Below are 12,727 nucleotides of genomic sequence, written 5' to 3' on the forward strand. Positions count from 1 at the left end.
TAGAGACCTGCCTTCCACCAAAAACTTCTGGTGGGATGAATATATTAATAAATATATTTATAACTCCATCTTACTGATTCCTTCTAGAATCTTGTTTTACGTAGAGTTTGAACTTGACTCATATCAGTCTGTTGGGCTATTAAAAAACAAACAAACAAACAAAAACCAACCAAAACACCCAAACCTGTCTTTTAAACGGAATGTGTTGCTCCTATTCTGCTTCTAGTCTTAACATCAGCTGTTCTCTATATCAGACTGTGATTACATGAAGATGATTATAAAGGATTAATCAGGCTACTAAAAATATGCACATGACTACTCTGAAGTTTTGTGAAGTTTATTAAGCATCTCTCCAATCTGTCTTCATTAATATACAATGCTTACATACAAAACACTTCAGTAATTTTGTACTTAAGAGATGCTTGTATTTAAGTATGCACACATAGTTAAGGAAGTCAGAACACTAATTATTACAAAGCAATTACTGGTATATTAATTTGCTTTCCATCACCAAGAGAGTATTCAAGGAGTTTTACACATTTATTAGTGAGAAAATTACAGATTATTTCGTGAATAGCTTTTACCATACCAACTTCAATGACAACAAACTATTAGAGCTTTTCTACAAGTACGTCAAAGAATAATTTACGCTGGAACGGACTTCTACAGTTCAGATACTCCAACTAGCCTGCACTCAAAACAAATACAGCAAGATCAAATTGACCATGATATGATCCAGTCAAGTTCTGAATACCTCCAAGGACAGAGACTCCACATCTCTTCTAGGCATCCACCTATTCTAATGTTTCATCCCTTTAATGATGAGAAAGGTTTCTGATGTACGCAATGAGTTTTTGACGATGTAACTTGTCTCTATTGCCTTTTGTTCTATCACTAAGCATCTCTGAGAAGAGGCTGTCTCCTCCTACATGCTTTCTCATCTGCATATTTAAAGACAGAAATACAATCTCCCTCAGATATCTCTTCTTAAGACAGAATAAACCCAATTCTCTCAGCCTCTCTGCATTTATTGTGCTCCAGCCCTCTAATCATCTTGTTAGCTCTCCCTCAGACTTGATCCAGTATGGCAACATCTTTCTTATAGCTGGGCCCCTGAAACAGGACTCATATCTGTGATACCCAACGTTAAAACTTACCTTGGCAGGAAGCATGTGTTTCGTCTCATACAAAGAACGGCAAATTTTCAAAATTTCATTTCCTGTGTTCTCCTTTTCCTCTGGTGGGCACCTCTGTAGCATAAGAGTCCCAAGTTTCACCCAGGGATTATCATCTGTGCACAATCTGCCCAGAAAAAAAAACAAAACAGAGATGTATATGGGATATAAATATACTTACATACCCCCACCATTTTTGATAGATGGAGTGTTTTGTGCGAGAATTAAAGTATAATCTCATGAAAAAGAGAGGAAAGAGTTTTGAGACAAGCTACTATCCTGATGCCCACACTCTTTCAATGGAACAAGGAAGTTTTAAAGTATTTTGAAATTATGACGTGCAGTTATAATCCCTGAGGAAACACACATGAGACGGACTGATCAATCTGGAATAGCACAAGAACAGCTTCTCCTGGCTTCATACCGGCTGATTTCCCAAGCAGAATGGAGGGAGGGGTGTCAGGAACCCAGCATTCCTAATTTCGTTTGCTTTGATCACATTCTAACAGCATCTGCCTCTCAAATACCTGTCTCTTGCTTCTAAGTGGAGAAAGTACTTCCAAGATTCACATTTTAATTTCCAGGTCCAACAAGAGCAAACAAAAATAAACTTTTTTTTTTTTTTATAGCACATCCAAACAGGATAGAAGAGCAAAGAAAGTACATGCATCGGTACTTCTCTATTGGTAGATATGGATGCAGATACATTTGGTTTATATATTTAAAATGTTCTTTTCATTCCCTACAGAACTTCATGTCATGTCACAATTACACAGTCAGACAGATGGGAAATAGTAGATACAAGTAAATTTTATCACACATTGATGGAAAAGTCAATATTTGGCATACAGCTGCTATCTGATAGATCATGGAGATGCTTGGCTACTTTTGTTAGTGACAGGTGTACCTCACAGAATCACAGAATGGTTCTGGCTGGAAGGTAACTTTAAAGCTAATTTACTTCCAACCCCCCTGCCATAGGCAGGCACACCTTCCACTATCCAATCTCTTTGGCTATTAATCAGCATCAGGAAACATTTTAGCTTGAAGGAAAAAAAGAATAGGAAAAAAAAAAAAATCAGAGCAAGTCTAAATCTGGCAGGTTGGTCTTACAATTTAGTGTAAATTAAGGTGCTCATCCAGAACATGTGGGGAAGGAGCAGTACAGTGCCGTCAAAGTGCTGTTTTTAAAGATATTATTTAGCAGCAAACATTGAAAGTAGCACATTAATATCACTGTAAATGGGAGTCCACTAAGAGAGTCTGTTGGATTGACATATACCAAGGAACAGGTTTGACAACTCCGGAAAAGACATCCACCAGTATCTGCTATTACGTATATAAAAGCACTTTCCTGCTCATCTTCCACTTTCAAAAGTACATATTGTAAACAAATAAAACCAGCTCCATGTCAAGCTGTCATTATATCCTAACATGAAAACCAGACAAAGATGCCAGAGTGGGGGCAACTCTGAATGCAAATGAAATAGAAGTCATTGCCTTTATTCCTTCTGACAACTTAATTGAGCCTTCCCATCAGTCACAGCCACTGAGCACAGAGCTGCCAGAAGCCTGGCTGGTAACAGCAGAGCTCCTCCTCTCCTTCCAACCTGATGGGCTGAACTTAAAGATGTCAGCTTATTCAACAAGCAGAACATGATGCACTTAATCTGTGAACCCCCAGTGAAGTTAGGAGAAGAAAACAAAAACCCTGCAACTCCATCTCTGCCACTGGTTAAATTGATAGCTCCTGCTATGTGATCCATCTCTTGCTTAGAGGCACAGAAAGTCATAATGAATTTCCATTTTTATAGCTGCTGCCTCCAGAGTACATTAAGAAAACCTATAAGAATTTCCCATTAGAAAAAGAAAACAAAAATCACACTACAAAGCACATAAGTTAGAAATAACCAGAAAGATGCAAGGCCACCAAGGCTTGCCATGTGCAGGTTTATTTATTTGAGTAAAGTATCAGATGGATAATTTACATATATAAAGCTTTTGCTTTTATCAACACAATTCCTTATAATTATATCAAATACTTGTATTATGTATTAACAAATACTGGTTTCCTGGTATCTCTAAACAAAAACAAGATTCACTTATCAAAAATATGACACCTACAGGTAGAATTCAGTTTTCCTCTCCTGAATTTTAACTCAGTTCAACTACAGCTAAAAGAAAATAAAGTTATTTCTTAACATGAAAAAAAAACCCAATTCTTTCAAAACCTCAGCATGAATGTGTTATTTTTTTTGCCAGAACTGAAAGAGGTGAATTTTGGATGAAGTTAAAGAAGAAAACTTAGAACTATTAAATCCCTAAGAGCTGGTCTTTTGGAGCTCCAAAACACCTTAACAATTTCTAAAATAAATTAAAAAATGCCTTTTGAAAGTAGGCAGCAAGTTCCAAAGGACTGCAGAGCTTCAGGTACTGTCAATAATTCTTTTAGTAAACATCTTTATGAAATGCTTAAAATGACATCTGAATATGAGACACCCAGATGGATACACACACATGCATAACAAGGGGGTGAAAATTTTTTTAAAGTACATGGTTTTGAGTGCTGACTGAAAGTACCAAAGTACCTTCCTGTTTCCTCACAGTCAACATAGCATATTATGATATAAAGAGAATCATATTTGCAATAATGAGCATTACTGTAGCTGGGGTTTTAAAATACAAGAACTCAGAAAAAAACATTAAAAAACACTGACTTAGTAACAGAGAGATTACAGTTCTTTCATTTCTCCCTCCTTTTGAGCCCTTACAGAACACAAATTGTATTTTTTGGCTTTATATTCAGTTACAAGTATTAGATAATTACTATGAAGTTAAAAACCAAAAAGTATCCAGATGACTCACAAGTTAAACTCCCCAGTTCCTGCACGTATCATTACATTGGCAGTAAACAGTTAGCAACAATGACCCTTTTCTGAAGCGAAGGAGGAGAAAATAAGTCAAGATTAAACAAAAATGTTAATACATATGGATAAACAATGGGCTTAACTGCTCACAGTTTTCCTCTTTGCTCAAGAATTTCTTAATACAACCTGCTTTGAAATAAGCTTGTCGAAAACCTCTGTAGCTAAGAGTTCCTGCTCCTTATTCCAACCCAGCCACACAGATGAGTTTTTCAGAAACACACACGTATATATATATATATATATATATACATATGTTTCCTGAAATAGTGTTTCTGAAAAATATATGAATAGGCTGCTAAGCATAACTGAATGCTATTAACATGGAGGTATGCAACAGAGGCAGAAGAGGAAGGAATGAGGAATGCGGGCAGAAGAAAAACTCCAGAGTAGAGCATGCCTGCAGCAGCCTTCGCAAAGATGCAGACATGGGTATATGACAGTGACTGTCAATAACAACAACAGGAGAGAAGGTTCAGGTAGAACCTTTTTTGATTGTTGCTGGACCTCCTACTTACAGCACAGCCTCTGCTTTCTGGCTGCCGTGAATAATTCCAGGATTTACAAAGCAAAATAATTCAAATTAATAAAATTAAAAAAATCCTTAAAAAGAAATGTAAACTATTCCCAGCACACTGTAACAAGAGGCAGCTGGAAAACATATAACTACTTCACAAGAGTTAATGAAATTAATCCTGTCTCGTATCAGTGAATACTAAAGAGAGCTTTTTAAAACCAATCATACTTGTGTGATTGAAGGTGGAATGAGGGCAGAACTTCATTTCAGGAGCACTATTAGCTGTTAAGACAGTGTTTTGAATTCACTCAAATTCATTTTAATGACAGCACACCGATTATAAAAGCCAAAATTCTGTTTCAGAATATTCTGTACACGAAATGTATTATTTCTGTAGACAAGAATAAGACATATACATTTTTTAGGCTTATATAAACTGTGGAATGGCATGGCTTAGATCTAAATGTTGGTTAAGTCCTTATAGCAAGTACTTAACGTTTGTCTCTTAAGACTTGTTAAAAAACAGAGCAAAAACAAAGCACCCAAAATATAACCCCTGGAACTCCAAAAGATAGTTGACTGAGAGAATACAACTAGAGTGGAGGAAAAAATAATTTACAAAAAGCACGCTATTGCCTACTATTACAATATCACTTTTTTTGAAAGCACTAGAAATGAGCTTGAAAGGAGGCTCAATCCACAGTAAGTATTCCTGTAAAGTACTTAATCGGTCTTCTTAGTATTGTTAATAACAGAAAGCAATGTGAATATATACAAAGAAAGACCCCAGGGAGTGAAAAATGACACCTTTGATATATTTTTCTATTGGGACAACTCTTAGTAGGGAAGGGGAAAACTGAACCATTGTTGACTTACTCATTAAATAAATAAATACTAAAGGAAAGCAGAAAGGCAACATACCCACTGAGAAAAGAGAAAAATGAAGGGAAGGTGGCAAAAGGGGAACTATGCCTCTGTTGTTTCTTTCAAGAAGCAGCTTCAATTTTCTTCTCTAGAACACTGCTAAGGTAGGGAAGAGAACGGACTAATATTTTTCTCCACCCCTCAACCTAGCAGAGAGAACTGAAGAATGAAACAACAGTGGTAACCGCACCCTGTGCCCAACACCCTTACAAAAAAAAAAAAAAAAAAAGGGGGGGGTGTGTGCTCAAAATTATTAAAACTAGTTGGGAATCTGCACTGGAGAACCCATTTGAGAATCACAACAGTCAGAGGTTCTTCATGCAACCAGTATAGGTGACTATTACTGGTGAAAGCAAAGGAGACAATTTTCTCCTAAAGGCTTTGCAAAGCCTCCCGGCAAAGCCAAAGCAGTGAAGAGAAACACTGAATTTTTAGTAATGACAGAAATTATTAAATAAATAATAAATCTCATCACAGGATGAAACCTGCAGTTTGCTCTTCTCAAGACGTGGATGGTCAGTCTCACCTCAGTGCCTAAGAAGATGAAAGAAATCCTCCTGGAAGCACTTCCAAGCAAAGAAAGGACAGGGTGAAGACTGAATAGTCGGCATGAACTTAAAAGGGGGAAATTGTGCCTCACCAACCCAACACCCTTTTATGATGAAATGACTGGCTTGGCAGACGATGACTGATATTACATACCATGAATTCATTCAGCAATGCTTTTGACACTTTCTCTCAGAAAATCCTCACTGACAAACTGAAGAGGCACGGGCTACGTAAGTGGTCAGTGAGGCAGACTGAAAATCAGCTGAACTGCCAAGTCCAAATGGTTGCGATCAGTGGCACAAAGTCCAGTTGGAGACTAGAGACCACTGTCTCTAGGCTAGTTAATCATCAGATAAAACATGGCATGCTGTACCCACTAGTCAAAAATTTATTAGTATTATTGCTCTCCTTGAAAGATACTTGACTTTTGCCTCATAATGTAAGATCATATAAACCTTGTATCTTAGAAGCGATCATCATTTATAGAATAGACCTTTAAATGTTCAGCAAGTCACAGACAAAAAACAAATGGTAAAAAAACGTCATCAAGATGTTCCAAATTAACACTTTCAAAAAATGCCCCTTCTGATGAGAGCAATGCTGATTCTTTTTAATAATAGTTTTAATTTTAAATTGTTGGGCTAGGATATATGTGGTCTAGTACATACTATTGACTTTTGGATACTTTATTCAGAGGCAGAAAAAATAGGTAATGGATTTGGAAAAGAGAAGCACCATTGCTTGGTACCATTACCCTTACAGACCTCCTGCAGACTATCTGCCACAGCCAAGTAAACATTAACTTTCAAAGGTTTTTCTCTAAAGTTAAACTCTGGATGGAAAAAAAAACGGAACTTTCTATTTCTTTTTACGGATTTTGTACATGCTGCCAAAAACAAGAGCAAAATACATAGCTTAGATTTAAGTAGCTACAAAGATCTCCTGTGCAACAGCTCCAGCAAAAAAATGGTTTTCTGCCTCCTCCATGATATATACTGCATATGTATACAGTTTTTACAAGAAAATGATTGATTCAGTTCTGCTTCAAATAAACCATTTATTCTTCCCAGTATGACCCTTTCTAAAGGTTATACTCCTCTCAGACATGACTAAATTCATTGACTGAAAACTACATGATATTATCAAGCAAAAAAGACTTGAACTTATGATTGTTTGAAGAAATGCTCACCTATTGCTCATGTCCATCGGTGGCCAAGCTTGAAGTAATAAAACCAAGTGCTGAAACTCAGATGGGCTGTGACTAGATTCCAGAAGTCCCAGGAAGAGATCATATCTTTTTTCTTCATTTTCAATATCTGCTATCTCCACCTGGGGAAAAAAAAAAAAAAGAAAACCAAGTTTGTTTTGGTTTTGTTTTTTAAGAAATCAACGATTTAAAAGAAATGGACAAACTATCTGTGAAGGACATCACTGCTGTAAAACAATGTAACTGTAATTTTCCTGGAAACCCGTTTTCTCATCTCTCATTTTCAATTACATGCATCTCTCTTCTTCAAACACCAGAAGTTCCTTAAATTTAATTTTCAGGATACATAGACATGCATACGCACACACACACATGTATTTTTAAAGGATGGGTATATCTCGTGCTTCTCTAACACACATTACTCTCACTTACCTATGAAGATTCAATGGTTTTACCTGAATTCTAATCTTTTCTCCCATAGGAAAGAGCCGTGAAAGAGGATTCTAAATTAAATTTACCCAGCAAAGAACATATGCTAACAAGTACTGTAATATTTCTCTGTATAGGTGTTTGAACCTAAGAAAAACAAAATCCTACATCCCATCAGCCAGCACCAGACCACTTTATCTCAGGAAAAGTGCCCCATCTGAATTCAAAATCTTCAGCTTCTGCCAGAACTTGAATTCAAGGTTCTTTTACAGATAGTTACTGCTTGCAGTTTGCAGGGTAAAAAACTGGAAGGTTAAAAGGTCTAACTGTTGGAGGAAGGTTGCCGTACATGAGAACCAACTTGCTACTGAATAAGCAGCTTCTGTTTAAAAGTTTGGCTATCACACTAGAAGGGCTTTCACAAATGGAATACATATTCACTGCCTACCTGACATGAAAAAAGTACTTGGAGTTTAAAAATAATTTGTTACAATAACAAGGTAGCTTCCTCTGTGTTATTAACACATGTTAATACTGGATTTTAATTCTAAAGTTTGAAAGTTCCAGGATATCAAACACTTCAGCTTCATCTTATAGTTCTGTTGAAGATACACAGAATTAACTCCTAACTTTTCTTTTTCAGTCCAAGTAGTTTGAAGACAATAAACAGCAACAAAAATTTTCTTAGTTCTACAGCTACCCTAAAGGATTAAAGATCACATTCCCATCTTTTCAAAGAGACACTGAGACATCAAGGGCAAATTTTTCAAAAGAGGCTAGAAAACAAAGATTACTGATGCATTTATCAATTTGCCTAAGTAATTTATGACTTTAGAATATTTAGTGCTGAAAAACAGTTTGCTTCTCTCTGAAGGGTACTTCTGAAAGTACCATATACCAAAACATTTCAGACAGTGAAGAGATTTTTCTGAGATCTGTCCATTTAAAATACTTTTCTCTACTACAAACGTCATATAGCAGACATCAGTTACCCACTTGTAATATTTGTGAATTCCATCTATACTTGTTAATATAAAATATTATGATCTTCAGTATTTAAATCCCAAGGCTGAAAATTGAAGGGATAAGAACAGCAAAGGGTAAAAGGGACATAAGACAGGCTAAGGATCAAAAATATTTAGCAATTTAGCAAATTATGTACTATCTAGGCAACAAAAGCTCTCATACTGCTTCATCAAACTCTGTTTTTATAAAACTAGCTCTTTAAGTATTTAAACCAAGTAGGTAGCATTCTGGATTCTGAGTACATTTTAGTATATCTGCACAAACAGCATGTTATTTCAAAACACAGACTAAATGTTAAGATCTCTCTAATGATAACCACAACACCAGCAAGAAATGGCAAAAACAATATTAACAGATGAGAAAAAATGTCACAGAAATTGAGCCATTACTAGCAGAGAACAGATCATTCTTTACAGACGCCTGAACTACTTTCTGGAAAATGTCTGTAAAGACACATTGTTAGGCAGAATTCCAGTAATTAACCTAACATTATAATGTTGCGTTTTGGACAGCTGGATCCTTGCAACATGACTGCTGATAACAAAACGTGCATTAATATGATTGAATTAAATCAGAAGAATTAACTTATTCTCAAACATGGTGCGCATTTCTGCAATATGTCTTTCTACAAAGGCGTTTTTTCAAGTCGCCTACATTTCCCACTAAAAGTAATAAAAATAAAGTGAATTTTCTACAGTGTTATTTATAATTTTAAAGAAAACTATTGAAAATTCACTTTTTATATGGCATTTTAAATGTATGTCACTTCCATTTACCGTGAAACAGATGAAATGAGAAAGTAGCAACGTAGCATATAAGCATGCATAGCTTTAAGAGTACATGTGATGATCTAAAATTGCAGCGCTAAGGATAGAGGAAATGGAAGGTTAATGAAAGAGCAACAGATGGAAAATATCTAAGTACTGAAGGGTTGCTGACAAGTATGATACTTAAAAAAAAAGTACTAGTCTTATCCTGTCTTAAACTCCCCACCACTCCACCTTTCAGACCCCTTTTTTTTTCCTTCTTCAATGTATCTTATGCTTCTGCTCCATGTCAGTCATCCCTATATGCCACACACATCTGCATTTCAAGTATGTTTTAAGAATTATGTGACTCCTGTGACAATGTGGTTTTTTAAACAACTTCCCCCCCAAAGAAAAGCTGAGATTCAGAGATAAACCCATGCTTTAACAGCAAGGATCCCTGACTCTGAGATGATGGTCACAGGATCAATTGTAACAGGAGTTGAAAACATCATTACATACAGTGATCCTGCAAAGACCATGTCCACACTTCACATTACACTGCAAGTAGTCCCACTGGTTTTAGTAAGCACAATGTCTAAAATTGTGTCTTTACAAATTGAGTTGACTAAAATCTATGCAAAATTTGTCCACTAGCATCACTAGAAAAATCCTAAAGCACAGATCAACACTATGTACCAGAAACACAGACAAGAATAAAACATTTAAAAACTTCAAGGTATAGTTATTCCTATAAAAAATGAGTCCTTTTTAAGTATCAGTAGATATGATCTGCTATGAAGTAAATCACAGAATCATAGAGTAGAATCATGGAATGATTAGGGTTGGAAAGGACCTTAAGATCATCTAGTTCCAACCCCTCTGCCATGGGGAAGGACACCTCACATGAGACCATGTCTTCCAAGGCTCTGTCCAACCTGGCCTTGAACACTGACAGTAATGGAGCATTTACCACTTCTCTTGGCAACCTGTTCCAGTTGAACAAGACACTTAAATAGTTTCTGCACTGTTTTATAGTATGTCAAGATAATTTGCCCTGTCTCTAATTCTTTCCTTATAATTCTTCAGAAATAGAAGTTATAATCAAACCACAATAAAAAAGGATAATTCCTTGCTACAAGAAAGCAATACCTTGAAGCAGCACACTGGAATGACTTTTTTTGTTATGTTTTTATTTATTTATTTATATATACTATACATATAAACATACCTATACACAGGGAGCATAAGTTTTCCTCTGTATTGTCTTCTCTTTGTGAGGCTGAGAGGAAGCATGGCTAAGAAGCAGCTACCTCTCACAACAGAAACAAAGCAGGCTCTGTGTTAAAAGGTAGAAATTTCATCCTAACAGTGGTAAAAGCTATCTGAGATGAAGCTGCCAAGGACAGTGAAGCCTGCTGTTTTGTTGTAATAGCACAGCAAAAAGTGAAAAAATTCCAACTTTAATTGAACGCTCTTTGTAGATTCTGGATGATGGCTCAATGTTGCAATGCGAACAGGCACTGCATTTCTGCCAGTATGATCCTCTTTAAAACCATGGAAATAGGAGAGTAGAACCCAGCGCCCCCTCCCTTCTTTTTACCCTTTTTTAAAAATTATTATTATTTAAAAAAAACCCAGAAAAATTCCTCTAAACCACTCAAAGGTTTACCATGCAAAGATAACCGTGAACTGTTCAGAGCCCCTATAGTACAAGTGCCTGTGAAGAAGAATCCATCACTGAACAGAATAATAAGGCCCACAGCACGGCAGTAAAGAGTACACTTGAACTTCAGATGATTCCAAAGGAATGGGGGGGGGGGACGGGACACCAGGGAAAAAGAAAGCAAAGCGTTTCAGTTTTAGCAACAGATTTGCTCAATTCTATCTTGATTTTCCCTAGTTTCCTGCCTTCTCTTTTGGCAGTGGAATACAGCTGGCTTCACATTTTTCATTAAAATAAAAGGCTGCGCAAATATTTACCACAGGGGGAAAGTCAATTAGGGAAATTAATCTGAGAAATGATGCTCATGATAGATTATAAAACAAAATACAAATTAAATAATAACAGACCTTATGTTAAACTGCTTAAATCCATAAATTCATTATCCAGGGACTACATATTTTTAAAATCAAGCATATGCAAACATCTGCATATGCTAATGTTCCTTAAAAAAAAAAAAAAAAAGAAACTCACAAAGCAACATACAGGCTACACAAACAGCACTGACTCTTGCTCAAAACTGCATTAGATACTACTAGCTGTCAGAACCAGTGCAAACTCCTGTTAATTTCACGTTCTTCTCCTGAGCACTTTTATATCATTTCCCAGTTTCTCCTGTTACTAGGTAGCAGTAGTAAGGATGGCCCATAAAGGAGTTCTAACTCATCTCATAATACCTCTCCTTAACAAAAATCAGTCTGCCTGTCTTAAATATTGTCCAGAAGAGAAAATTAACTACATTTCTGAATGAGAGTGCAGACTGCAGCTACAGACTGCAGCAGCTACAACATGCCAGAAGACAAAAGTCAGATTTTCTTTTTATCTGAGATATATTATTCTGGGTGCCTTTGAGCATGGACACACGATATACTTCACTGAATTAGCTATTTTTCATCACGTAGTTATGTTCAGCTTACCAGTAGCAGAGACTTAACACAGCATATGATCCATCACAAATCTTACAGGGACAGTCTTGAACTGCTGTAACTCACAAATCTTAAGAAAACTAGAACACTTGATACAATATTTATTGCTGGAGTCCAGTTATTTATCAAACAATTGTTCAAAATATCTCAGTTCTAACATCATTTTGCTAGTAGGGAGTTACATCAGACAAAATCCCCACAAGCTTTATAAAATACATTTCTATGCAAAATGTGAAGTATATGGCATGGATGCTTCTACCACTAAAGTACAAATAAAAAGATCGGTCTGGCAGTTGACTGAGATACTTGAGCACTGCTTCCAGCTCTGGGGCCCCCAACAGAAGAAGGACATGGACCTGGGAGAGCATGTCCAGAGGAGGCCACAAAGATGATCAGGGGGATGGAGCATCTCTCCTGTGAAGACAGGCTGAGACAGTTGGGCTTGTTCAGCCTGAGGAAGAGAAGGCTCCAGGAAGACTTTATAGCAGCTTTCCAGTACCTAAAGGAGCCAGCAAGAAATCTGAAATGGGACTTTTTACATGAGCATGTAGTGACAGGACAAGGAAGAATGGCTTTAAGGT

The 12,727-nt window shown here is 36.5% G+C and overlaps 1 protein-coding gene across 3 annotated transcripts in view; it reads right to left on the minus strand.

The window, feature by feature from the left end:
• Positions 1-12,727, minus strand: part of NBAS (NBAS subunit of NRZ tethering complex) — a 184,039-nt gene that overhangs the window by 18,397 nt on the left and 152,915 nt on the right. For all 3 annotated transcript variants that reach the window (XM_061460839.1, XM_061460840.1, XM_061460838.1), the window contains 2 exons: positions 7,279-7,418; positions 1,158-1,302 (listed from right to left, as the gene is read on the minus strand). In XM_061460839.1, the coding sequence (XP_061316823.1) occupies positions 1,158-1,302; positions 7,279-7,418 (285 nt within the window). The remainder of the gene's footprint in view (positions 1-1,157; positions 1,303-7,278; positions 7,419-12,727) is intronic.

This window comes from Pezoporus flaviventris, unplaced genomic scaffold (assembly GCF_033815535.1).
Source record: "Pezoporus flaviventris isolate CSIRO_AGI_PZ_B2104156 unplaced genomic scaffold, CSIRO_AGI_Pfla_v1 ptg000031l, whole genome shotgun sequence".
Classification (NCBI taxonomy): Eukaryota; Metazoa; Chordata; class Aves; order Psittaciformes; family Psittacidae; genus Pezoporus; species Pezoporus flaviventris.